Source organism: Bubalus kerabau, chromosome 20, assembly GCF_029407905.1.
Source record: "Bubalus kerabau isolate K-KA32 ecotype Philippines breed swamp buffalo chromosome 20, PCC_UOA_SB_1v2, whole genome shotgun sequence".
In the NCBI taxonomy this organism is placed as follows: Eukaryota; Metazoa; Chordata; class Mammalia; order Artiodactyla; family Bovidae; genus Bubalus; species Bubalus kerabau.
This window is the reverse complement of record NC_073643.1, coordinates 47,748,216-47,775,973: the sequence shown is the minus strand read 5'-3', so window position 1 is coordinate 47,775,973 and position 27,758 is coordinate 47,748,216. Positions and strand designations below refer to the sequence as shown.

Here is a 27,758-nt window from a genome sequence, read left to right as displayed (position 1 = left end):
GGTCTGTCTGCTCTAGAACCTTCATACATAAGTCATCCTCATTTCTTCCACCTCCAGGGAGTGGATAGCTTGGACAGATCTGTGGGGAATGTTATGTTTAATTCTCAAGGGACACCAGTCTTCAATTCTTCTGCTGTGTTCCTGTTATCAGTGATGACTGTCCAGTTAAACTCTCTGAGGTGATGAATATGTTTTGGGTCTGTTGGGTCCAGTACACTCAGTAGCCACTAGCCTCCTGTGGCTATTTAGCACTTAAAATGTGACTAATGCAACTTAGGAACTAAATTATTAATTTTATTTAATTTTTATTTAAATAGCTATATGTAGCTAGTGGCCACCAATTGGGACAATGTAGGACTAGAGCCTTTGAGGTCAGCTATTGGTCCTAATTGCAGTGTACTAACCACTGACTAAAAAGCCTCTTGATGAGAGTAAAAGAGGAGAGTGAAAAAGCTGGCTTCAAACTCAATATTCAAAAAATTAAGATCATGGCATCCGGTCCCATCACTTCATGGCAAGTAGATGGGGAATAAGTGGAAACATTAACAGTTTTTATTTTCTTGGGCTCCAAAGTCACTGGATGGTGACCACAACCATGAATTTAAATGACACTTTTTCCTTGGAAAGAAAGCTATGACAAACCTAGACAACATATTAAAAAGCAGAGACATCATTTTGCTGACAAAGGTCTGTATATTCAAAGCTGTAGTTTTTCCAGTAGTCATGTACAGATGTGAGAGTTGGACCATAAAGAAAGCTGAGCGTTGAAGAATTGATGCTTTTGAACTGTGCTGTTGGAGAAGACTCTTGAGAGCCCCTGGGACTGCAAGGAGATCAAACCAGTCAATCCTAAAGGAAATAAACCCTGATTATTTATTGGAAGGACTGATGCTGAAGCTGAAACTCCAGTACTTGGCCACCTGATGTGAAGAGCCAACTCATTGGAAAAGACTCTGATGCTGGGAAACAGAAGGCAGGAGGAGAAGGAGGCAACAGAGGATGAGATGGTTGGATGGCTTCACCGACTCAATGGACATGAATTTAATCAAACTTCGAGAGACCGTGAAGGACAGGGAAGCCTGGCATGCTGCAGTCTGTGGGGTCGCAAAGAGCCAGACATGACTTAGTGAGTGAACAACCATCACTGACATTCTGCAAATGAAGTGCCTGTATGTGTGGGTGTTTGAGTGATGCTCTGTGCTCTTGTCTGTCAGCTCTGAGCATCCTGAAGGGTGAACCTTTCTTCAGTGATTTGACCGCCCTCCCCAGGCCTCCATCCCTGGCTGTTGCATACCTCATGTCTTCATTTCAATCCATTGACCACCTAGCTCGTACCTGATTTCTGAAAAACATGGGAGGAAGAGAAGGAGGGGAAAAATAGATAGAAAGGATGTTAGAAAGTTGAGGAAAAAAGAAGACTGAATGGAAAGGTTACACGGAAGCTCTGTAGTCTGTATCGCTAAGCTGAAAATGAGTACCCAGGTGTTCTTTAGAGGACTGAGGTGTGTTAAGGAATAGTAACCGACTAATTGAAGCCAAATTATGAAATGTCAGTGCTGTCAATGCATGAATATTTCACGTGAAAGGCTCTGGGGCCCTCTGGGGTGGCATTTCTTGTAAAAATGACTTTGCTATGTTGTTATTTCCAAAGACCATCCCAGTATCTTAGGGTCATTGTCCCAGGACACTTACACAATATTAGGGTGCCGGGAAGGATCTTAAGGAACACTTTTTTTCTAGGTGTGTTCTGCCCCTGGGAGGTGAATAAGGAACCACCAGATGCTTTTATGGAAAGGGAACTCTGTCTCCATCCTTGTGTTGAAAGTTCCTGATAGGGAACCATGGAGCCTTTGCAATCAGATGGAAGTTAGGAGCACCATGAATTCCAGGAAAAATATGTTGATGATTTTCTGGACTGTCTAAAAAATTTCAAACTCCAGGAATGGTGTTTTAATTTTCTGCATTCTCTCTGGGACTTGGGTTTCGCTAAAACCGTTTCAGTCCTTGTTTTTCTTATTAAATTAGCAAGATTGACTTGAATCAGAATATACCATTATGATTTGAAATGTTGAAAGAACAGGATAGATGGGCATGACAAATATCTCAGGTTCCATTTAGGATGTGTGGGGGTGGAGGAAGAGAGGGGGACTTGCTAAAATAATGATGATTCATTTTTTTTTCTGTTAAAAGTTGAAAAAAGGAAACAAAAGAACAAAAAATGAAAATAGTGAGAAGCTAAATTTATGTTTGTGAAAGCTTATATTTGTTTTTCTGAATAAAATTGGCATGGGATGCCCTTAAGCATTTTTGTTTGTGATGGGGAATTTTTATTCTGGTTTTTAAAGGGTTTTTGGTGTTTGTTTGCTTGTTGTTTTTTGCTTTAAATCAGTTTGTACTTAAATAACTAGCCAGATGCAGCCAGTGGCTGTGGCTGCGTAACTCAACTCATCTCGCTCTCGTCTCCCACTGTCCAGGTCATTTCCCTAGTACTTCTTGTTCAAGGCTTTCATTGTGGACTTTCTAAAATATGGATCTGAGGTCCTTTCACTTGTCTACTGAAATATCTTTAATGGCTCTTTCAGCCCTAAAGCAGGTGCCAGCAAACTTTTTCTGTAAATGACCAAATAGTAAGCACTTTAGGCTATGTTGGCTATTCAGCCCCTGTTGCAACCACTCAATGCTGCCATTGTACTAGACAGTATATAAACAAATAAGGCTGTCTGTGTTCCAGTAAAGCTTTATTGACAAAAAGAGGTGAATGTGGCCCTTGGACCAACTCCTGACCTACAGGGTACTCTTCAGGTTTGTTGGCCTGACATTCAAGGACATTTTCCATTTGACCTCAGCCTGCACAACCAAGTTCCCCACTCCCATTCTTTGAAGCCTCAGAAGGCAGTATGGTCTTTTAAAAGGCTCCACCCTTTTGCCTGTCCTGTTCCTGCACTTGAGTCTCATCTTTCCTCTGTTTTTTTCCTATGAGTCAGATTTCCATGCTTTATCTGATACAAAGTTCTTGTCAGCTCCTCCAGGCTGAGTCTGCCCCATTCTCTATGCTCCACAGTTCTCTGTGTAAGCCTCTGATGTTGCTTTTACCATGTGACTACTCCCCAGGTAGACTCTGAGGGAGTGTGTGGTCTCATTCCCCTTATTACTCAGCTTAGATCTTGGTGTAAAGGTCATGAAGTTGGCCCACCCATGGGCTTGTGAATCTCTTAATCCAAGGGACATATATAAACTTATAGGTGAACAAACTACAAACTCAGAAGTGGGAAACCATGGGCCGCAGTTGCTGGAGGGGGCAACAAAAACACAGCCAGGGCAAAACAGTGCAGATCCATTGTAGTCAGGACTGTCTGGGAGTCCTTTGGCATCGACCTCATGGCCCAGACAGGGAGTGAATGAGGAGTGAGGGAAGCAGTGTCTAGTTTAGGGCATCAGGACCAGGGAGAGGATGCAGCCTGCTGGAGGGAGATCAGAGAGAAGCAACAGGCATGATTAATGGGATGGAGGGACTGACTCATGAGGCAAGATTAAAGCACTCTGAGGAGCTGGGGTACAGACCAAAAGGGGCAGATGATAGCAGGCTGCAAGTATGTTAGATGGATAAACACCCAGGAGGGAGCAGCTCGCTTCATTAGAGAGGTGAAAATGGGGCCTCCCTCAGAGAATGGGAAGGGTGCTCAGAAAGGGCACGGGTGACTGACAGGGGAACTCAGTAGACGATGGGTGGGCCAGGGGCAGCTCTGGGTTGCTCGGACTAGAAACATCATGGAAAGGTCACCATGGGGTGACTCTTTCAGGGAAGCCTCTGCTTTTATCCTGTGGAGTCTCGAAGCCTGCTGTGACTGCTGACCTGGGCCTGTGAAAATATTAAGTACCAGTCATTGAATGTTTCAACAGTCCTGAGGCCTTCTGCATGGAAGTCAGCCTTCTGCCATCCTTCCCTATCTTTAGTAGAACCAGAGATACTTGGTCCAAGCCCCTTATTAAATCCAGGGCACACTCTCACCCCTGCCTGCTGGTGGATCTGACCAGAAACCCAGCCAGCACCTTGATTTACAGCTTCCTCAGTTGGCTCATCTCCAGTAGAGATATGGCTTTTCAGGCATTTTGGAAGACAAGATTCATTTGAAACTGCAGTGACTATGTTCAGGCTTCAATATCAGCTTCCTACAGGTATTCTCTGAGATTTTCTCCAGAGTTAGGAAGAGCAGCTTCTGCTGTAGTCTGACCAAATGGCCCATATTATGGTATTTCCTCCATGGACAACTTACTCTCTTTAGTAAGACCTGTAGAGTAACCATGCTCAATTTGACTGCACATTCAAATCACTTGGGGTGCTTTTTTAAAATAGCTGTGCCTAGACTCCACTTCCAGGAATTCTGATTTAAACGGTCTTACTGTGGGTGGTGCGGGGTAGAGAGCGGGGGTTGCTTCCCTGGTGGCTCAGATGTTAGAGAATCCACCTGCAATGCAAGAGAACCGAGTTTGATTCCTGGGTCGGGGCGATCTCCTAGAGAAGAGAATGGCAACCCACTCCTGTATCTTGCCTGGAGGATTCCATGGACAGAGGAGTCTAGTGGGCTACAGTCCATAGGGTTGCAAAGAGTCAGACACGACTGAGTGACTAACATTTTCACTTTTTTTTTTTTCCCCACTGTGGAGGGGGAAGGCACCAGGCATCAGAACATTTTCTTTAAGTTCCCCATATGGTTCTAATGTGTTGAGAACTGCCATGGAAAAACCTTTATTTGGGTATGATTATAATTCACACTGATGTTACTCTTCTATCTATCCAGCTAGCTAGGTACTGACTATGCTATCACTTGAATGGTTTTTCTAAAAAAGCAAGCATTTACCAATGGGCCATCTATGTGCTTGGCCCCTTGCTGGAGGCAGGGATCCAGTGGGGAACATGAACATGTCCCTGTCCCTAGGGAGCTTATGGTCCAGAAGGTAGTCACTTAAGGCAAAGCAGGATGAGCCCAGAGTACTGACATGGTACCTTTCAGAGAATTCCATTCTGTGTGTTGCAGCTATGCTTAACTTGAAATTCTGAGTGCAAAGATAGATGAGTCTCTCTAAGTGTACATGTCATAGTTAACTATGACTCTCAGGTCTTGCTTCAAAGATTTGTTTAGGAAGTAGAGATGCACTTGGTAATAATAAGGGTAACAACCCAAGGTCTTCATGAATCTTTAAGTTCCTGAAGCCAGCACAGCAATGTTTTCCCAAGGTGGGAAGTGTTAGGGGGCATCTAACACGGTGGCAAGGTAAAAGTATATGAGTGAACTTTGGGGGGGCATTGGTAATCATGTATTTCTTTTACTATATATCATTATGTGGATTGAAGTTACTGTAGGTATTTCAGCAAAAAAAAAAGTGTGGAAAGATAAATAAGAATCCTGTGATGGTGATGGTTTAGTGGCTAAGTCATGTCCAACTCTTGAGACCCCATGGACTATAACCCGTTAGGCTTTTCTGTCCAGGGGATTTTTCAGGCAAGAGTACTGGAGTGGGTTGCCATTTCCTTCTCCAGGGGTTTTTCCTGACCCAGGAATCAAACCCAGGTGTCCTGTGTTGCAAGCAGATTCTTTACTGACTGAACCACCAGGGAAGCCATGGTGGTATGCAGATATGGCAAAAATTGGAAAGGTTATGTGCATGGATTGAAGTCTACATAACTGCCCAGGGCTAAATGGTGCCCCTTGTGGGGAGTATAGTGTTTCTAGGAGAATCTCATTTTTTCTTTCCATCTCCTCTAGAGTTTTCTCGCCATCTGATGAACTTTTTTCTCTGACTTGAGTACTTTTCCTAATGGTTTTAAGAGTTACTTTGTCTTGACTTCATAGAGGGAAATATTGTGAGCTTGTTCATGGCGTAGTTCTAAGGTTCCCTCGAATTCTTCTTCCCAAAATCTCAAAGCACTTTCTTAACCTCTTCCATTTCTGTACCTTTCTCTCACTGGAAGTAGCTTTCACTCTTGCTTTAGGGAACTTTTAACAGACAAGCAAAGAACTATATAATTCCACAGAGTTCCTGAGGAGAGAAGATCATTGAGATGTGGATACTGGGGACCAGTTAAACTAAGTCACATCATGACCAAGTGACTCACTTGCAAACATCAACCCATGACAAGTAACTTTTCAAATTTCATATCTCAAAACATTTGCAGAATATACATTTAGGTACACAAGTTTATACATTAATGACAGAAACAGAAACTCTGAAAAAACCATGATGGTTTTTAGAAAGATGGTAACAATAACCCTGTGTACGAGGCAGCAAAAGAGACACTGATGTATAGAACAGTCTTATGGACTCTGTGAGAGAGGGAGAGGGTGGGAAGATTTGGGAGAATGGCATTGAAACATGTAAAATATCATGTATGAAATGAGTTGCCAGTCCAGGTTCAATGCACGATACTGGATGCTTGGGGCTGGTGCACTGGGACGACCCAGAGGGATGGAATGGGGAGGGAGGAGGGAGGAGGGTTCAGGATGGGGAACACATGTATACCTGTGGCGGATTCATTTTGATATTTGGCAAAACTAATACAGTTATGTAAAGTTTAAAAATAAAATAAAATTAAAAAACAAACAAACAAACAAAAAAAGAAACACTCAAGTAACATCTCTCCAAAGAGCCATATGCGCTGTGCTCAGTTTGTCCTGTCAAAAGTTATATGAGTGTAGGTAACCTTGAGAATTCCTTACCTGAACAATAAAATGTCTTAGTTGTATGCTTCACTGGTAAATTTAGTTTTTAAGTGTTTTTATCTGATATGCTTACATCAGCATCTTGCCTTGACAGATAATTTTCTATGATAATCTTAAATAATTGTGTAAAGAGATCTCTAATGCCTTGTTTCATTTATAATTTGTCCCAGCTGTAGGCATTCAGATGAAACTTGAATTTTTCCAAAGGAAGTTCTGGACTGCCAGCAGACAGGTAAGTTATAATCAGCATGTTGAAGCATTAGCAACACTGTTATTATACAGGTGTTCACATTTGAGTACCCAGAGCCTAAAAGTGCCAGATTTCCGATGAATGTTTGTAAAATGAACTGCTGGGCTGCTCAGGTTACCTTTCATTTCAGTGCAAAGTAAAGGACTGACAGCATGTGAGACACCACATGCTGAGAAAGCAGAGAGTTTGCTCCTGAAAACAGCTGTAATTGTGAGATCAAAATAGTGACCGCCATAAAGAGAACTTTTTCTTCTAAGTATCAGGGACTTTTGTGAATTTGCATAGTGACTTTTTAAAAATCTTATGATGCCCAATTATTTGTGAGTCTCTTTATTTCATTTTTGAAGGATTCTGCATAGCTGGGTTATACTAAGCATGCATCTGCATGCATCTGCTTTCTTTGGCCGAGGGCTTCTCTGCCTTGGATAATCTGGGAACATTCTTTACTTGCACTGTGTATTCTGTACGAAGTAATATCAGTGGTGTTTGTTCAGTAACTCAGCAGGAATGGCAACACATAAGATGTTTCCATCTGTCCAAGTCTATATGTTGAGATGGTATATAGTTTTTCAAATGAAAATACTTTAGGAATTTATGCATCAAGAACACAGAAGTTTTTAAAAAGTCAGTGGGAAATAATTTAAAATTAAATAAATACTTAATTATATTTCTTGTTACAGAAAGATTTGAGGTCTTAAAAAGATATCGAATAAAGCATAAATTAACATGGACAACATAAATTAAAATGAAAAAGAACCAGGTTACTCCTAAGTTGTCTTTTTAAAAAATTCTTTATTGAATTTGTTACAGTATTCCTCTGCTTTATGTTTTTGGTGTTTTAGCTGCAAGGCATATGAGGTTTTACCTCCCCACCCAGGGATTGAACTCGCAACCCCTGCACTGAAAGGCGAAGTCTTAACCACTGGACTGCCAAGAAAGTCCCCCAAATTAGCTTTTATATTACTGTCTGGGGCTGGTACTCATCCTAGAGAGGATGGGCAGATTCATCCTGGAGCATTCCCTTTGGATGAAACAGGCTAGGACTTTGATGGGCTGTCCTTCAGTAACCAGGTGGCAGCCTTAGCAGATGCTGGTGTGTCCAAATGACATGTTTCCTTTTGTTTCCGCCTCACCTCACAGTGCGCCTCTCTGGATGGCAAATGCTCTATCAGCTGTGACGACGAGGTATGATGGTCTCCTGGGCCTGTCTCTACTCTGATCAAGTTGGGGCAGGGGGTGGGGTGGTGGCGGAATGACTGAGGGTGCTTTCTCACAGGGGGAATGTCTCACAGAGCCAGATCTAAGAGATTGCTGTAACCAGTCTCCAAAAACCCAAGGACATTTGCTTTGTTTCTTTCTCTTTCTTCTCCCAATCAGATAGTTTTGGAGAGCTGGGGAAGTATAATTTAAATGTCCCATGAACAGCACTGTTGGGATTTTGGCATTTTATAGGACACAATACAAATTACTGACATTTAAAACTCTCACTACAATTCTCAGAGTTTTCTACCAATGTGGTACCTCTTTTCATCTTCTTAACCACCTAGTAAAATGGATTGGAATATATGTCCCACTTTGCAAAGGGGGGAACTGAGCATCAGGTAAATTAAATGTCTTGCTTAATTTCATGTAATAAAGAAGCTTAAAAATCTAAGCGTTGAAAACTCAGCATGCTGCATTCTAGCATACTGCTTCCCTTCTATAACTCCCTTTCCCTCCCTTCTTTTTTCTCCTTATCTCACTCCCTCAGTCTTGGGAGGACAAATTTGAATTCCACACATGAGCAGTAGAATAAAAAAGATATACCACTGTCCCAAGTTTGACCATCAGATTTAAGTTTTTACAGCATCCAGTCCCATGTACCTTCTGCCCCACATCTTAGATCAACCACATGTGAAGTAGCATTTCACCTTGGCTCAGGCAGCCTTCTCTCTCTGAGTCAGCCAAACCATTAGTCAATACATAAAGTGGAGCTTATAAATGATCACTCATTTACATTCCTTCTAGTTACCACAGGGATTAAATAAATCCTGCTCCTGTCCTAACCAAACATAATTCCAACACAGAATATATGGATTAGAAGTATATTTAAAAAAAAATAGGCAAACAAAAGGCAAGTAAAGAAATATAAAAGAGGGAGTATAGGGTGAAGGTAAAGTACAAAATGCTCAGTCCTTAAATATCCGGCAGTTAAAAAAAAATCATAATAGCTGTATGAGTTACTACTATTCAAAGAGTAAAAGCAAAAGCCCGACTTTTCCTGACCATTAGATCAAAAATAATTTTCCCAAAGGAAAGAGTACCCTGTGATGTTTTATGACCAGTACCCTTTCAGTAAGTTTGGGAATGCCGTTCATAGGCTAGTCAAGTGGCTTCAAACCTCTCCTCTGTTTTTGAGGCATTACTTGTCTTACTGTAATGCTCAGTTCAAGATCACACAGCTCAACAGTAGCATTGATTAATCAGTGTTACGAGGCCCTGTGTTAAGCTACTAACTCCAACTTGTGTTAAAAGCACGGAGGACAGTTGGTTGGTTAGTTGCGTGACTGAATGGATGGTTGGTTGGCTGGTGGGATTGATGGTGTTTTGGATAGTTGGTTGGTTGACTGACTGGTTTCTGGTTGATTGATTGGATGGACAAATAGTTGGTTGAACAATTTAATGAATAAAGTCAGAGGTGGTAATCTTCCTACAGCCTAACACAGCCTCTGTGCATTCTCATACATAAAACTAAGTGGAAATGGATTCCCACTTAGAGTTAGAAAAGTGTAATGTATGTTAGTTGTTCAGTGACTGATTTCACAGGTGGTCTAGCATAGCGGTTAAAGGTACAGGCTGTGCGGGCAGAGTAGCTTCCATCTGTGGCTCTGAAAGTAATAAGCCTTGCCTTAGTTTCCTCAGCTATACACTGGGGATAGAAACACCCCCAGAGTCATGGTGAGGACGGATGAGATAATATATGGAAACTTTATAGCACAGCTCCTGTCCTGTGGTAAGCCCTCAATAAACGTTAGCTATCAAATGAAAATGTCTGCAGACACATGTAGCGGTTCGCCCGAACCTAAAACCTCAGGTGGCAACCACATACACACTTTAGTCCCTTGGGCATAGTAAGCACAAGGTAGGATACCTTCCTCACTACTAATATCTGCTTTAATAGCCTTGGGGATGGAGCCTCATTAAGATATCGTTTTGAAGGTTCATACCTTGAAAATTAAGTGTGGCATAGGCTGGATCGCTGAACTTGATCTGATGCTCAAATATCCCCATTTTGCACTTGAAAGCTATCATCCATTTCCCATTTTGATTCTAAAGTTTTGGCTTCAGGCACCTAGTTGACATAGTTTTAAAAAGAAAAGCCAGGCCCCTTTCCATCCTTTCAGCAGACTCTTTCCATGTGTCATTCCCTTTCATAGCTTTTAATTAAGTCTTTGAGACCATGTCGCTCCACTCCTCCAACTGCCCTCAAGTGATCAGGTCCCCATTAAAAACAGCTGTGGGGGCTCATTAAGTTCACGTGCTTCTGGCTTCTCTTCTCTACTGAAGACCTGGCGCAACTCCCACACGCTTATCAGACACACTTTGCCTCGGATCTGATCCAGTCCCTCTGTCTCCCCCTGCAGTGGCCTCCCTGGGCCCTTGACTTGAGTGTCCTGGGCTGCTGGGTGGAGTCAGTCTGGCCAGATGTCTTCCAGGCTTATAGATACCTCTTCATGGAGGGCCTGGCCATGGGCCTAATAGAGGACTTTAAGGAGCTTCATTCCACCCAAGGGACTGTTAACTTCAGAACCTGAGAGGCAACCTGTCTCACACTGACTTCTTCCTTCAGGACCTATTTATTGAGGCCTCCTGACATCCCTGGTACCTCCAGCCCCCGAGGAGTCAATGGGATGCAGAGTCAAAGATAGACCCTGTCCTCCAGGAGCTAACTGGTTAGAAGGGGAGATGAGCACATGTGCTTATCAGCTGACTTGCCTCCACAACCTCTTGCTACAAACTGTGTGACAACTTCTGTCTCCAAAAGATACTTATAAAGAGGGCACACAGTAGGTGCTGAATAGACACAAACATGGTTCTTTGGGGACTCATAATGCACCTTGCACTATGCTCAACAATTTGCACTCACTGGCCTACTTAATCTTCTCTCTGAAATAGTTGTTGCTGTCTCCATCATTCAGATAAGGAAACTGAGACTGGGAGCGTTAAAAGGCTTTTCTCAAAGTCATGCTGGTTGCAAGTGTCCAAGTCTCTGATTCTCAAGCTAGTATCTTAGCCTCAGAGCTAATACCTCCAGGTAACACAGCTTAGTGCTAATGTTTCTCACTTCCATACTCTTCCTCCCCAGTTTTCCTTACTATCTGTGACAGCCCACCTAGCATGGCCTGGTATCTTACCTAATCTGCTTTTGAGACCAGAAACCAGACTTCTCTGAGCAATATTGAGGCAACAAAGAGTTGAAGAAAGTTGCCTTTTAAGGCAACCGTCACCAGCTCTTTATTTCTGCCTTTTCCAAACAACTGCATCTTTGGATGTTTTGTCGCAGGTGGCTGTGGAATGGGTGCTTGCCATGTCTGTCAAACTTAGAGTTCCTGCTTTGCCCCAGCCCTTCAGCCTGTCACTCTGCCCTTGTCACAAAGGGATGGACAGACTCCTGAGAAGTTTGGCTTAATTTGGGGCAGAAGTAGCATCGTGAGGGGAAGCTGACAAAATCTCTCTTCTATTTCCTTTTACTGGAGGAGGGAGAATGGAGAAGGCAATTAACTACTGTAAAGAGACATAGAGGAAACAATTTATCCAGACTAGAATCTGGCTAATTCTACTCTGATTCTTTCATAACGCAGCACTCTGCTCACTTAACTTCAGGGGCCTTACTCCATTCCACCGTACTTCCCAATAATTTAATCCAAGTGGTTGTTGGCAGGGAGATGTTTATGAAGTCATCACAGTGACTGAATATCCCTAATGTAACAATATTGCCTGTAATGAAAATTAAATGACACCTTTCAGATTAAGGGACCCAGTTCTACCTCAGTGACACAACATCCTTGCAAGGTTGACAATCTTTGTTGCATACTGTCACTCCTGTTCCTTCCACACCAGATGAGAGTGGAAACAGAGGCTGATAACTGTGAAGTGAATCTCCTAATGCCCAGTCCAACGTTGATTCCATGCAGTGCTGTCTGTTATAAGGCGCTGAGGTCATCATTTCCAAGAAATGAGGGTGGGGAAAGAACCAAATATTTATGTCAAATTATGAAATATTTTATTGAAGCTTCATCTCTAAATAGAGTGGAAATGGTGAAATACATTTTATTTTACTTAACAAATTTAAACTTAATAAATTTATAACTGTAGTCATATCCTGATTCTATTAACAAAGAACATGTTTGGTTTGGGAGTGGGGAGTATAATATTTCAGATAAAATTATAAAAATAAAAATATTTAATCCTTCACTTTATATTTGATTTTCTCAAAGTGATCACAAGGGAGGTCACATATAGTGGAGTTTAATCAGTTTCCCCGGGAGCTTCTCTTATTCTCTTCCTTTTGAAATCATTCTCTCTGGAAGCATCTTTCATATTATTGATGGTGATGTTTTGTTTTTCCTGAGTGTTTTATCTCTTGTGGGTACTGATGTGCCAGTGGTTTCATGTGTGATTGGAGCTGATCTCCAGTATCACCCTCATGGACTTCAGGAAATATTGCTTCTTTCCCAAGATTTCCAGTTGCCTTGTGTTTGTCTTGTATTGTCTAATATTTGCAGAGAAAGACTGACCACAAAGTTATAGGTCTAATAGCAGTAATACCAATTGACTAGGGATGTTTGGGTAGGAATTTATTTTATAGTTAGGGATGGAGGGTAAGTTAGGATGACTTTTGATTCTCTACACAATTGTAAGGATTTGGAGAGTCAGTATATGGAGGCCACTCCTATGCTCAGCAGGTAGTTTTATTGATTGAATGGAGGTTAAGCTCCCTTTGCATCAAGGTCTATATCTCCAATTTGTCTCATATGATCCAATTAACTTAAAATTAAATTTAAATCTGCACATACCTCATGGCTGCCATATTGGACAGCTGGGCTCTGTGAGTGCTTTCACAGTGCTGTTTCCTACAGAAGGGAAACGTTTGTCAGGACTCCCAGCTGGGCCAATGTAGTGTCCATGCAGCCAAGAGCTTCTCTGAAGAACAAGAGCGTGACCTTCACCTGGCCCCTTTGAATAACCGAGAGAAACTTGCTCACCAAAGCAGCCAGTTCTTTTATGAAAGGTGCTAGCAAGGTTTTTAATTTCCTGCTGAATCTCCACCATTGCCTACTAATAAAGGATGCATCTTTCTAACTAGCTTACTGCTGTACTTCTGTGTCTCACTAGAATCAACTCTGTGGATAAGTAAATGTCCCAGAAAAAAAGCAGCCCTGCAGTGGCCTGGAGTTAGGGGACTTTAGCTCAGGGTAAAGATATGTTACAAATTAAATGTTGCAGTCGGTATGTAAAGCTGCAATAAATAGAAACTGAGTTACATCAAGGACGGAATTAAACCTTAAATTTAAACTCCACAGCACTGTAATTAAAACTTAGCCTGTAGCAAATCATTCACTTGAGATTAAAGTAGTGTGGGGGAAACAGAGGTTTGGGCTTACCTTGCTACAATTTATAAGTCTGAGCTACCAAAAGCTAACAGCCCTGCCCCCAAATCCAGCTCCCAATTAAAAACACAGTTTGAAAACCTTTAGGAGGCCTGAGGGGCCCCTTTAACAGAAGTCTGCCCCTTCCCCCCTGCCTAAGTCTATGAACAAATTAAAAAATATTACCTGGTCCCCTGATGGTCTTCTGAGCTGACACGGTGTTTTCATTAATACATCATTAGAGTCATGGCATTGTGCTGTCGTTTTGCTTTCAAAACAGCCTGCACTTCAGCCACTGTTAATACAGGTTCAGAGGCCTCTGGACACTTTGTTCCTGGGAAATATTATTCAGGTCATATAAATTTTTAAAAAGGAAGACAAACTGTAATGAATAATTTTTAAATGCATTTTCTTTTTATCCCTATCTGGGATGTTCAAGGCTTGCTTAGTGTTTTAAGTTTATTTGTTAGTTTTGCAAAACAAGTGCTGGGGTCAGCTTAACTTTGTGCTTAACTCCAAGAGCCAGCTGGCATTTCCAGTTCCCCCAAAACAGCCTAAAATAGGTGTCTCTCAGGTTGGAAGTACATCCTTGCATGTAAAAGCAGTCTGAGGACCCAAAGTTGAAACTGTGGTGTTTTTATTTTCTAGACTGTAAATTGTTACCTCATAGACAATAATGGATTTATTCTGGTATCTGAAGACTACACTCAGGTGAGTGAGGAATTTCTACCTACTTACAGTAAGGATCCCAGACTGTGCTTGGGTCAAGGGAAGTGAAATATGGTGTTGAAACTTTGAGACAATGATCTGTATTTGAGAGGTAATAGCAGGAGATTATAAAACCGTATTTCCACCCCTTTAAGAATGTCACAGCCTACTTCTCAGCAGGCCCCCAAGAGATTTTACCTCCAGGGAGGAGAGGAGGGGTGCCGAGCCCAGGGTCTGCTCTCCTACACATAAAATGTTCCATTTATAGAGCTCTTTACCTCAAGTGTGGAGGTGCCTGAAAGAGTTCGGCTAATTTTAAGGAGGTTTTCTCCTTTTAATATTTTGGTAGTTTATCTTTATATATAATTTATACATATACACAAATATATGTATGTATGTATGTCAACATAATTATTCTTTATGGCTTTCTTTCTGGTTTTTCCTTTTTAAAAGTCAGTTATCTGAGTCCAAGGATTAAGTTGGGTTCTCAACACTGAGGGCCAAGCATCCACATATAGTTGAAGAATGTTTTTCATTTGATGCAGCCGTGTGCAGTGTCGGGGCAGGAGGGAGAGATGGAAAGAAACCAAACTAGGGTGCTCAGCAAAGAAAGCTCCACTTTTATTTGGAAATCAAAGTAAGCGTTAAAATCAATAGCATTGTAATAGAGAAACATGAGTTTCTCCTTTAAAACTTGGTGCCTGAAAGCTTTCTCTGCAGTTAATGAAATTAGCATGTTAAAGTCAAATCCAAATCAGTTTAGCCATATGGTATAGGAAAGAAACACCAGAGGTGGAGGCAGATGGTTTCTGATGTGAGCTCTCTTCCTTAACTCGATTTGGAATATTGGGTACATCCCTTAACTTGATGGGACTCCTGGTGGGTTCTATGAACGGAGGATGGTTGACTACAGAAGTCTTCTTCTACTCTAATACTTGAGGATGCTAGCATTTTATAATGAGGTTTCATTTACATCATTTAAAATGTTTCAATAGTCAGCAGTGTGATAGACCCATTAATGCCTAATAAATTAGTTAATTGTCCTTAAGTATGGCTCCTTAGGGTCTGAGCTCAGTGGCTTGTTAATCTGTGAACTCTGGCTCCAGGTAACATATGGAATTGTGCTTCGGTTTTCCCTCTTATCTATGAGAATGTTGTGGGATTTTAAATGTACCTTTGGTCGATGGTAATTACATAGTTGAGACTCAAACTGCTCACAAATGGTCTCCTCAGATGCTGGATGTCACTGGATGTTGGACAGTTGATGGACATTAGATAGGAAGGATAAGCACATGAGATGTGGTCAGTTTCTTGGGAGCAGGAATGGCCATAGGCCTATGGTAATGTGCCCCTGTGTCTGGGAGGAGTGAGAACCCAAATTAATCCCCTGTGAAGACGAGCTCTGTCGTCCTGCCATAATCATGGAGGGCTGAGATGAGAACCTGATCCTGGGGGGGAATGACATGGCAGATGTCTTTAAGTGGTGAGTCTTGGACCAGCCAACACAATGAGCCACTGGAATAGTGGCCTCTCCTAAGCTGTAGCCACTACATGTGGTCTCTGCTCCCTCCTTTACTCCTGGGTAGAATAGCCCACGGAGCCTGCCCTGCCCCAGCTTCTTTGATGTCTGGTTTCTGTACCCCAATTAGGTTAATTCTTCTTCATCTAACAACCAGTTCCACTGACACAGGCATATTTACACACAGGAAATGCACATGTCCTTGTTGCTCCCAACAGCAGCACATACCCACAGAGTTTGCCAAAAGTTCAAGTTTCCCTGGAATGAAAAAGGCAATGCTCAATCTTCAATCAGTGAAATGTCATTTCCTTCTTTCCTCCTCTTTTCTGACTTTTTGGCAAAGCCTGTATGTGCCTTTCTGCCTGAAAACTGCTAAGAGCCTACTTGAGGTCACACCATTACAAGGAATTTAGGATTTAGTTAATACAAAGTCTATGGACTTTATGTAGAAGCTTCCCCAGTGGCTCAGCAGTAAAGAATATGCCTGCCAGTGAAGGAGACACAGGTTCAATCTTTAGGTCGGGAAGATCTCCTGGAGAAGGAAATGGCAACTCACTCCAGTATCCTTGCTGGGAAAATTCCATGGACAGAGAGCCTGGAAGGTGACAGTCTGTGAGGTTGCAAAGAGTTGGAGATGAATGAGCACATACACACATGTAGAATTTATGTGATTTGGGCTCTGAGTGTAATGCCCTCTACTCTCCACCACATAAGATACAAATTCTGAGAGCACCCACAGTAGACATGGGGCTTCTCTACTGGTCTGCACTGGCCCCTTCCAGTCTGTTGGCAGAGGAAGGTTGTTGGTCCAAGCTCTGTTCTGCCATATTGGATACATCTTCCCCCCTTGGCTCCAGGAGTCTGGAGGGATGCCCGAGGATGTTAATCCTTCATTCTACCATTCAGAGTTTGCAAATCTTGGCCAACACCAAGAACTAGACTTGCAGAAACATAAGCTTAGCACTGGGGGAGTGCCCTGAAGACAGTCCCAGAGCTGGAGTCAGCCTTTGGAAGTCTGATTGGCCGAGCCTTCTCTTCCCAGATCTGGACAGCTTTATTCTTGGTCAACATATTAGCTGCCTATGGACAAAATGAAGATGTTCCTCAGAAAGTGACTTAGAGAAAGGATGTTTTCTCCACTGTAGCAAATTTATAGAGCCGATGAAGAAGGGATGTATATCCCTTCTGTATATCCCTAAACAGGTCATTTAGGAATTACAAACAATTCTTTTTCTTACTGCTTAGGAAGCCCTTTCACAGTCTGTTTCTGTCTGTATGAAGTAGTGTTTTATTCCCAAGGAATTGAGAGCAGATTAATGCCTACTGCCTCCTTCCAAGAGTGTGTGTGCATGTGCTCCTACATGCGTGTGTATGTGCACATATGTGCACACGTGTGCATGTGTGTGTTTTTTCCAGCACTTAGCATGTGTTATTCAATGCCACTCTTACCCCACCCCCTACCCCTGCCATGTATTTGAAACATCCGCATCTGCTTATTTGTTCACTCTGTAATCCCATAACTTCTCATGACTATTAAGACCTTTTCCATGTTTATGTAACAGTAGTCCTGAAAACCTCCTTTTGCCCTTGTCAGCTCCAGGACACAAACTGTGTCCATTTTTATTTCTTCTCTGGTGTTTGGGCGCATTATTTATCTACACTTCCTCTTGGGTCGTCTTTTCTTCCCCACAGACTGGAGACTTTTTTGGTGAGGTGGAGGGAGCTGTGATGAACAAATTGTTAACAATGGGCTCCTTTAAAAGGTAAGGATTTTATGGTTCCTTGCCCCCTCTCTCCCGAGAAAGGTTGCCTAAATAAAATAAAACAAACCAAGGTCAAATAAAGCAAGCCCAGACTTGACCCCATGGCTGTGTTCATGCTCCAGAAGATCTCCTGAAATTTGATGCCTTTTGCCTGAGTGTTAAGAGTCTCAGAAACTCAGCTCACAATGCGTTCCCTGTTCCCCTAGCATAGCATTTACTAGAGGCCGGTCCTGAAGTCAGGGCCTGCACTGGAAGGAGATTATATTGGTCTGAAGCAAGTGATTGCAGAGAAGTAGGAAACATTTTCATCTGGTCAAAAAAGGAAGAGAGTGTCTTGTCTCACACTGACAAACTGGTGAAACTTGCTAGAAATCTGGAACTCAGGGATGGAAAGTGATGTTTAGAGACTCGATATAATTATAGAAAAGCAAGTAAAAATTCATAAAACATGCTCCCAGATAGAGGTAAGTTTAAATCTGCTGCTAGAACACAGCCGAGAGGTTTCAGAATTCATGGTAGGGACTGCTCAGTTGAGTTGCAAGGGCTCCTTTTGACTCTTGAGTGAAGTGCACAGCCCCGTGTCCCTCATGGACAGGCCAGCCATACCTGTGGGAACACCAGAGCTGATGGGAAGGGACGTTGCCCTGCGCGACCAGGATGCCAGTGATGCCCCCCAGGAGTCAATTCTTCCTCGCCTCAGCCTCCCAGGGAGAGTGGTGGCCTCTGAAGTGGTACTTTCGCGGACATATTTGATGCTGTTAAATATATAATATCAGGAAATACAAGAATGGAACCCAGCTCGCCTGTGAGAGCTATTGCACAGTGGTTGCCAGTGGGAAAGACAGTCCCCGAGTTTATTACTCCCCTGCAGCTGAATGGACAGGAAGTTTTAGCTCAGGAAATCAGACTTTTAAGCTAGTCAATAAGACCAACTGAGCGCTGTGCTGAAAGCAGGGAATTCAAAAATGATGACCCAATTTTTGAGATTCTGTAGCTTGTTTGTGCCAGAAAGAGGGAAACAAGAAATGATATGTTAAAATGGCATAACTCCAGCACTTCTGCAACCTCTGACACACTTGCTTTCCAGCCTGCCTGAGTGTTCACCCCTGCTCAATTCCCTCTTTAAAATGCAAGTACATTTTTTGCCAGGAGTCATTGTACATAAGCTTGAAAATTGGGCATGAAGCTGCCCTGGGGTTGCTGTGCTAGGTTGTCTGCCATCCGAGGCACCCCGGCTTCTTGTGTCTTTACATGGATGTGTACATTTGTGTTGTGTTAGCTTGTTTTCAACTTGGTGGGGGTAGGGAGAGACAAAAGAGGGAGAATAATCACACACGTGTTTCTCATTTGAAAGCATATTTTTCAACTTTTTTTTTTTTAACAAAATTACTTTTTTCCCCCCTCTTCCCTCTTGGATATTCCTTTCAAACAGTTTGGTGGGAGAGAGGGAAGGTTGAAGCAGTATTTTAAGTTCCTAGATTTCTCGTTACTGTGGGTGAAGTATGAACAACTTGAATTTAGAGCTTTCTTCTACAAAAGTGGCTAACATCTGAGAAAAGGGGACGGTTGGGACTCTCTCTTCGATTTTAACAGCAAATGCTGTCATCCAGGAATTACCTGACAAACCTCCTAGGCCTCTTTGAAAGGCCCCTCATGAGGCCAGGACAGAAATTAGAGTCTGAGATTTCAAGTCAGATGGATTGGGTTCAAATCCAGGCTCTTGACATTTGCTAGCTGCATGGCTCAGAGTTAGTCAGTCATGTTACCACCCCAAGCTTTGGTTTCCTTACATGAAAAATGAAGATGCTAATAATAATTACTTGCAAAGGTTTCTGTCAGAGTTAAGGAGATAACAATAAGTATAAAGTTCTGATGCAGTGCCTGGCATATATTAAAGGCTCCGTAATTGCTAGCTGCTGCTATGATTTTTGTTGCTGTGGATCTTTGATTTTCCTTTTTACCTTGCACCAGATGATTTTTTTTTAATTCACATATTTCACAACAGGCTTCCCATGACACCTGGCAATGGGGTCTCCATCCAGTATTGGGGTACTGCCGTCCTTTTGGAATTCAAACATTCATGCCCTTGCCTTTTCCAGCATGCTTACTCAGAGAATAAGGTTGACAGTCCTTTTTATCAGAAAAAGTCTGTATTTCAGAAGCCCTGAAAGGATGTAGCTGAAAACAATGGTGTGATGTCAGGCACCATATTTAACTGCACCCCACTCCCAAATACAGGGTGCATGGAGGCTGAGTTGCTTTGGTGACACGGCTGAGCCCTGGTAAAGGTCAAGGTCCATTCACCTGGTTGATCTGCCATCTCAGCATCTTGGACAGTGCACCCTGGCACAAAGTTTCTTCATTTGGTCTACTCATACCCAGTCCTAAAGGAACTCCTTTCATGCCCAAGAGCCCTGCAAACCATCTTCTTCAGAACAGTGAGCTCAAAGTGAAGAATGAATGCCATCTCCCTTTAGCAACCTCCTTTTATCTCTCCCCACTGATCCATAGTCACTGCCTCTCTCTCTAAAGCAAGACGATGCTTGCCTACTTGGCAGGGACTCTTTCTTTGGTTGCTTGGCCACTTACCAGGTGTCTTGATGGCTAGTCTACTTAGTGGTGCCATCAGAGGGAAAGAGCATCCGCTTGTGGTCTGCAGTGCCATGTGGGAGGAAGAGAAGACACTGATTTGTGCAAACAAATTACCAACTTGAGGGAGCTTTGAGAAGGTTCTTCAGTTTCACGTGCAAGCAATCTAAGAGGTATAGTGGTCTCTCTTGGTTGCTTAGGCTGAGTCTTTGATTCAACTCTATCCACTCAGCTTATAGAAAGCATAGTGCTCAGGGCCAGATAACATACGTGGCCTCAGCAATATAAGAATGATGCAGATAGCAGTAGCTATCTTCCAGGAGCACCTACCACATACCAGGCCTAGGCTGCAAACAGATCTTAACTCTTGCAGTCCTTTCCTGCAACTCGAGAGACAGGTATAAACAGGACCAGTGCCTAATCTGCTGTGTCCAGTGCAAAATGAAAATGGGGGACTTTGCTCAAAAATTACTAAGAATTTCACGACAGCAAGAGCAGAGCAGTAAACAAAGCATGCAGCCCTTCCAAGTGGTAGGGTTCTGTGCAGTTACACAGGCCACATGCCCATGAAGCAGGATCTACATGTGTCTATGTGTGTGTATGTGTTAGTTGCTTGGTCATGTCTGACTCTTTTCAACCCCATGGACTGTGGTCTACCAGGCTTCTCTGTCCATAGAATTCTCCAGACAAGAATACTGGAGTGGGTTTCCATTCCCTTCATATATATATATATATATATATATATATATATATATATATATGTATAAAAATAAAGTGGAGCTTGGAAAGGTTAAGAACTTGTCTGCATATAACAGTGATAACAGAGCTGGATTCAAACATCCTGCAGTCTAAGCCAGCACCAGGAGAATTTTCTAGCCTCTGCTTTTTACCTGGTTCTATATACAGTAGCATTGTGTAGTGCATGGAGCTTCCTTCAGTTTTGTCTGAGACAAAGTGAAGCATAGCCAAGGAGGATGTTGGCTCAGCAGTAACTTATCTGGGTGAGCAGAACTTTCAGGAAGGGAGGCCAGCCGAATGATAAGATCACCCAGATTTCTTTTAACTGAAGTTGATAAATCATTAAACCAAGTCATGTTCCCAGGCTTCACATATTTTCTCATAAGATACCATATTCCTGGTCAGCTTTTTGTGGTTCAAACAGAGAACTTGGAATATTTCTTTATTCTTATCATGGAAAGTAAATGAACTCCCTAAGTAGCCCTGACTCATTTAGGGCTTTTTGTTTTAGCTGTTTTCTTTTAACTCAAGTTCGTATCCAGTAAGAGCTTGTATTCATATTTCTCAGAAGCCACACTCCATGGCAGTGACATTGCCCTTTTCAAAACTACTAAAAGAATATCTGCTTTCAAAATATTTTTATTAGAATTCATTTACTTCCACCCCTTCTTGCCCCCAGTGATGCAAACTCAGTGTCAAATATCTAGGGGAAAGTGAGAAAAATATATATATAGCCGATCAGAGGAGAGTCCAGATTTCTGATAGGGTTTCTTTGATACATGGGGCTTGAACCATGAAGACTTCAGTTTGAGCCTCAGAATGGTCACTGTGTGGACTTGGACAGATTCCTCAGACTTTCTGAGCCTCAGTTTATTCGTCAGCAAAATAGGAATTTCAGTGAGATGGGACGTTTGTGAGACTCAATTAAAATAAGAGAAATAAAAATGCTTTGCAAATTGCAAAGCTATTATACGTAGGAGGTAAAAGATCAGCTGTTGAATAAGATCTCCAGATGTCTGAAATTTTTTTTTTCTTCTAATATTCTCCTCTCCATTTTAAAATCACTAATAACCCCTCACCCCCAAAGTAGTCACTGCACATCAGTGGCCTCACAGCACAGCACTGGGGTGGGTCTGTGGGCGTGAACTCCACCACCATCCTTGGAGAGCTTTGAGAACACACCTCTGCTCCAGCTGTGCCCCCGCGAGATTCGTATTAAACTAGTCTGGGGATGGAGCATCCATGCGATTTGCAGGTACTGTCAGGATCAAGAAATACTAAGTTTAGTGCACCAGGGTTCGAGTCTAGGTGCTACCTACTTTGAAGCTGTCTGACTCTTGGCAACTTTAGCTCCATAATTTTGGCTTTTTTTTTTTTTTTTTTTACAGCAAAATGAAATCAAAAGAATGATTTTTATTCCTGCAGTGAGAGTTAAATGGAATAAACGCATGCTTGTACCAAAGATCCTGTGGTTTCTGCCAAAGGGTCTTCCTTTGTTCTCTGTGTATTAGAGGACGCTCAAGAAAGGGAAGACCAGTAGGCACACCTGGCCCTTGGCTTGCAGAGAAATGAAGGTGGTTCTAGTGGTAAAGAACCTGCCTACCGATGCAGGAGACAGAAGAGACACAGGTTCCCTGGGTTGGGAAGATCCCCTGCAGGAGGGCATGGCAACGCACTGCAATATTCCTGCCTGAAGAATCCCACGGACAGAGGAGCCTGGTGGGCTACAGTCCATAGGGTTGCAAAGAGTCGGACATGACTGAAGCAACTTAACACACAGCACTAATAGTTTGTTTTTGCCTTGGGAGCTACTGAGTCTACGGAGAGTCTCTTGGTTGTGTCTTTTCTGTTTTGTTCTGTTTTTTGTTTTTTTTGTTTGTTTGTTTTATGTGCGTAGTGCAGCACGCTCGAGATTTCACCCCTCCAAGACCATGTTTAACTTTTCCCTGTAGAGCCCGGTGCATGTCCTCCTCCCCTCGCCCCGGCCCCTGCCACCACACACACACGTTCATTAGCATAGTTGACTTGTATAGAATTCATTCTGGTGGCTTTTTCTAAATTGCCTTTCTAAAAAGGTGATCCACCAGGTAGATTGAAGACTTATACGGTTTCTACCCACGTCTCCATATGATGAAACTGCGCTGGGCTCCATAGTGGGTGACTGGCACTTTCCCTGTCTTTGGTGACTGCATTACATTTCAGCGAATGCCCTGGCCCCAGAATCCAGAGAGTGTTAGAAGAGAAGTCTGTTATGTTTGGATGCCTGCTCCCTAGCGCCGACTGCCCCACTGATGTCTTGATACTCAGCAGCTCATGTAAGGAATGTAATGGCTTCTTGGCTTCCTGTTGACCTGACCATGTCCACAGAAGTGGTTTGTCAGAGGTGGCGTTGAAGGGAACAAGAAGTCACATTGGCTTGGACAAGTGTGTTTCTGGGCCAAATTTTCTGGAATGCAGAGACATGGAGATTCCAATGAACTGCTCTTGAAAATCCCAAAGCTGCTGCTTGAGGATCCCCAACTACAATAATACAATAGCCACTCATATTCATCCTAACAGCAGCATGTCTCGTTTATTGAGTACTAACTGCATTTTGTCCTTGAACAACACGGGTTTGAACTGTGCGGGTCTGCTTATACATGGATTTTTTTTTTTAATAGTCAGTATTAAGTACTACACAGTTTGTGGTTGGTTGAATCCAACTGCAGTTATGGAGAAACTGTATACACAGGGCAAGCTGTACTAAGATTTTCAACTGCAGAGAGGATCAGCTTTCCAGCCTTTATATGGTTCAAGGGTCAACTATACAGGCAAGGCATTCCAGATAGTTTACATGCATTACCTTAATTAAGCCTCGTGACAGATTCATGAAATAGCTATTGTCATTTGACAAAAGAGGAACTGGATGTGGAGGCTTAAAGTGTTTTAGTAATTTGTTCAAGTTCACCCACAGTAGTGAGTTGTTGTCATTGTTTAGTCACTCAGTCATGTCCCACTCTTGGCGATCCCATGGACCGTAGCACGCCAGGCTTTCCTGGCCTTCACCATCTCTCGGAGCTTGCTCAGACTCATGTCCATTGAGTAGTGATGCCATCCAACAATCTTGTCCTCTTTCATCCCCTTCTCCTCCTGCCTTGAATCTTTGCCAGATAATATCAGGGTCTTTTCTAATGAGTCAGCTCTTTGCATCAGGTGGCCAAAGGATTGGAGCTCCAGCTTCAGTATCAGTCCTTCCAATGAATATTCAGGACTGATTTCTTTGCAGTCCAAGAGACTCTCAAGAGTCTTCTCCAACACCACAGTTCAAAAGCATCAGTTCTTCAGTATTCAGCCTTCTTTATGGTCCAACTCTCACATCCAATGTAACTATTGGAAAAACCATAGCTTTGACTGTACGGGTCTTTGTTGGCAAAGTAATGTCTCTGCTTTTTAATACACTGTCTAGATTGGTCATAGCTTTTCTTCCAAAGAACAAGCGTCTTAATTTCATGGCTGCAGTCACCATCTGCAGTAATTTTGAAGCCTAAGAAAATACAGTCTGTCACTGTTTCTTTTGTTTCCCCCATCTATTTGCTATGAAGTGAAGGGACTGAATACCATGATCTTTGTTTTTTGAATGTTGAGTTTTAAGCCAGCTTTTTCACTCTTCTCTTTCACCTTCATCAAGAGACTCTTTAGTTCCTCTTCGTCTTCTGTCATAAGGGTGGTGTCATCTGCGTATCTGATGTTATTGATAATTCTCCCAGCAATCTTGATTCCAGCCTGTACTTCATCTAGCCCAGCATTTCACATGATGTACTCTGCATATAAATTATAAATAAGCAGGGTGACAATATACAGCCTTGACATACTCCTTTCCCAATTTGGAACCAGTCTGTTTTTCCATGTCCGGGTCTAACAGTTGCTTCTTGACCTGCCTACAGATTTCTCAGGAGGTAGGTCAGGTGGTCTGGTATTCCTATCTCTTGAAGAATTTTCCACAGTTTTTGTGATCCACACAGTCAAAGGCTTCAGCATAGTTAATGAAGCAGAAGTAGATGCTTTCCTGGAATTCTCTTGCTTTTCTATGATCCAGTGGATGTTAGCAATTTGGTCACTGTTTCCTCTGCCTTTTCTAAATCCAGCTTGAACATCTGAAAGTTCTCAGTTCATGTACTATTGAAGCCTCACTTGGAGAAATTTGAGTATTACTTTGCTAGCATGTGAGATGAGTGCAATTGTGCCATAGTTTGAACATTCTTTGGCATTGCTTTTCTTTGGGATTGGGGTGAAAACTGACCTTTTCCAGTCCAGTGGCCACTGCTGAGTTTTCCAAATTTGCTGACATATTGAGTGCAGCACTTTCACAGCATCATATTTTAGGATTTGAAATAGCTCAGCTGTGATTCCATCACCTCCACTAGCTTTGTTCGTAGTGATGCTTCCTAAGACCCACTTGACTTCAACACTCCAAGATGTCTGACTCTAGGCAAGTAATCACACCATTGTGGTTATCTGGGCCATGAAGATCTTTTTTGTATAGTCCTTCTGTATATTCTTGCCACCTCCTCTTAATATCTTCTGCTTCTGTTATGTTCATGCCATTTTTGTCCTTTATTGTGCCCATCTTTCAATCAAGCTGGAATCAAGATTGCCGGGAGAAATATCAATAACCTCAGATATGCAGATGACACCACCCTTACGGCAGAAACTGAAGAGGAACTCAAAAGCCTCTTGATGAAGGTGAAAGTGGAGAGTGAAAAAGTTGGCTTAAAGCTCAACATTCAGAAAACGAAGATCATGGCATCTGGTCCCATCACTTCATGGGAAATAGATGGGGAAACAGTGGAAACAGTGTCAGACTTTATTTTTTTGGGCTCCAAAATCACTGCAGATGGTAACTGCAGCCATGAAATTAAAAGACGCTTACTTCTTGGAAGGAAAGTTATGACCAACCTAGATAGCATATTCAAAAGCAGAGACATTACTTTGCCAACAAAGGTTCATCTAGTCAAGGCTATGGTTTTTCCAGTGGTCATGTATGGATGTGAGAGTTGGACTGTGAAGAAAGCTGAGTGCCGAAGAATTGATGCTTTTGAAGTGTGGTGTTGGAGAAGACTCTTGAGAGTCCCTTGGACTGCAAGGAGATCCAACCAGTCCATTCTGAAGGAGATCGGCCCTGGGATTTCTTTGGAAGGAATGATGCTAAAGCTGAAACTCCAGTACTTGGGCCACCTCATGCAAAGAGTTGACTCATTGGAAAAGTCTCTGATGCTGGGAGGGATTGGGGGCAAGAGGAGAAGGGGACGACAGAGGATGAGATGGCTGGATGACATCACCGACTCGATGGACGTGAGTCTGAGTGAACTCCGGGAGTTGGTGATGGACAGGGAGGCCTGGTGTGCTGCGATTCATGGGGTCGCAAAGAGTCAGACACGACTGAGCGACTGATCTGATCTGATCTGATCTGTGCCCATCTTTGCATGAAATGTTCCATTGGTATCTCTACTTTTCTTGAAGATATCGCTAGTCTTTCCCATTCTATTGTTTTCCTCTATTTCTTCACTTTATTCACTCTGGAAGACTTTCTTATCTCTCCTTGCTATTCTTTGAAACTCTGAATTCAGATGGATATATCGTTCCTTTTCTCCTTTGCCTTTCACTTCTCTTCTCAGCTGTTTGTAAGGCCTCATCAGACAACCATTTTGCCTTTTTCCATTTCTTCTTCTCGAAGATGGTTTTGATCACTGCCTCCTTTATAGTGTTATGAACCTTTGTCCATAGTTCTTCATGCACTCTGTCTGTTAGATCTAATCATTTGAATCTATTTGTCACTTCTACTGTATAACTGTAAGGGATTTGATTTAATTCATAACTGAATGGTCTAGTGATTTTCCATATTTTCTTCAATTTAAGTCTGAATTTTGCGATAAGGAGTTCATGATCTGAGCCACAGTCAGCTCAAAGTTGTGAATTGGGAGATGGAATTTGAACTCTTGTCTCTGAAATTCCAGGCCATGTTTTCCTATTCATCACTCATCTTTTCCCATAGTTGGAGAAAACTAAAGTATTTTCTGGAAAGATATTTGTTCATCTTCCTGCTTGTTTTGTTTCAAGAGAAAGTAAAATAAGTCTTTCAGAGTTGGAGTCAAATGTATTGGTTATTTGGTTGTACTAGAAATAATAGTAAGTTCCAGAATATCAAAGGGTTAAAGAGTACAGAAATCCTCTAAATATTGAATCCTACTTCCTGTGATATTCACTTTGAAGCCCTTCCAGAGATGAAGCTGTATTCCTGACTCCTAGTTTTCTCCATATCCCACATGCCCAGTGCAGTCCTAAACACACGTGGTCATAGCCACCATGTAGCACATCTGTCCATGGTGTCTGACCCCAGGCAATGAAAGCAGGAGCATTCAATAACACATGTTGGGTTTGACTAATATCAAGGACACTGGCAACACCAGTATCCTTAGCTTCTGACATCCTGAAACTCAGTCACGTGCCCCATGGCATGCCAAGAACAGCCCAGGCGTTACCGTGGTGCACTTGCTGCGAGATGCGCACATGGCTCCAGGAACCTGGCTGGGCCCAAGGGTGCTCCTCTAGCATCCAGGTTTCCTGCCTCAAACGGGCTTGGCATGTACTCATTCCACAAGCAGAATTCAACTATTTCCTTCTATTTCTTACTCAAAGAAACAAAAGAAATTTTACCTTTTCTACATGGGATTAATCATGATTGCATTTTCCCCCTTCAGCTTCAAGGAAGGCAAATTTTCATGGGCCAGTTGAATGAGCAGACAAGCAACTGGCTAGGTGGACCTACTAGGCACAGGGCAGTCCTGTGCCCCAGGATTGAAGCAG

General features: G+C 42.5%; 1 protein-coding gene across 1 annotated transcript in view; it reads left to right on the top strand.

Annotated features, from left to right (window-relative positions):
• The window catches only part of CACNA2D3 (calcium voltage-gated channel auxiliary subunit alpha2delta 3), a 908,562-nt gene that overhangs the window by 809,962 nt on the left and 70,842 nt on the right, over nt 1-27,758 (top strand). The window contains exons 28-31 of the mRNA XM_055556946.1: nt 6,890-6,951; nt 8,110-8,154; nt 14,247-14,309; nt 17,518-17,588. Coding sequence (XP_055412921.1) covers nt 6,890-6,951; nt 8,110-8,154; nt 14,247-14,309; nt 17,518-17,588 — 241 coding nt within the window. The remainder of the gene's footprint in view (nt 1-6,889; nt 6,952-8,109; nt 8,155-14,246; nt 14,310-17,517; nt 17,589-27,758) is intronic.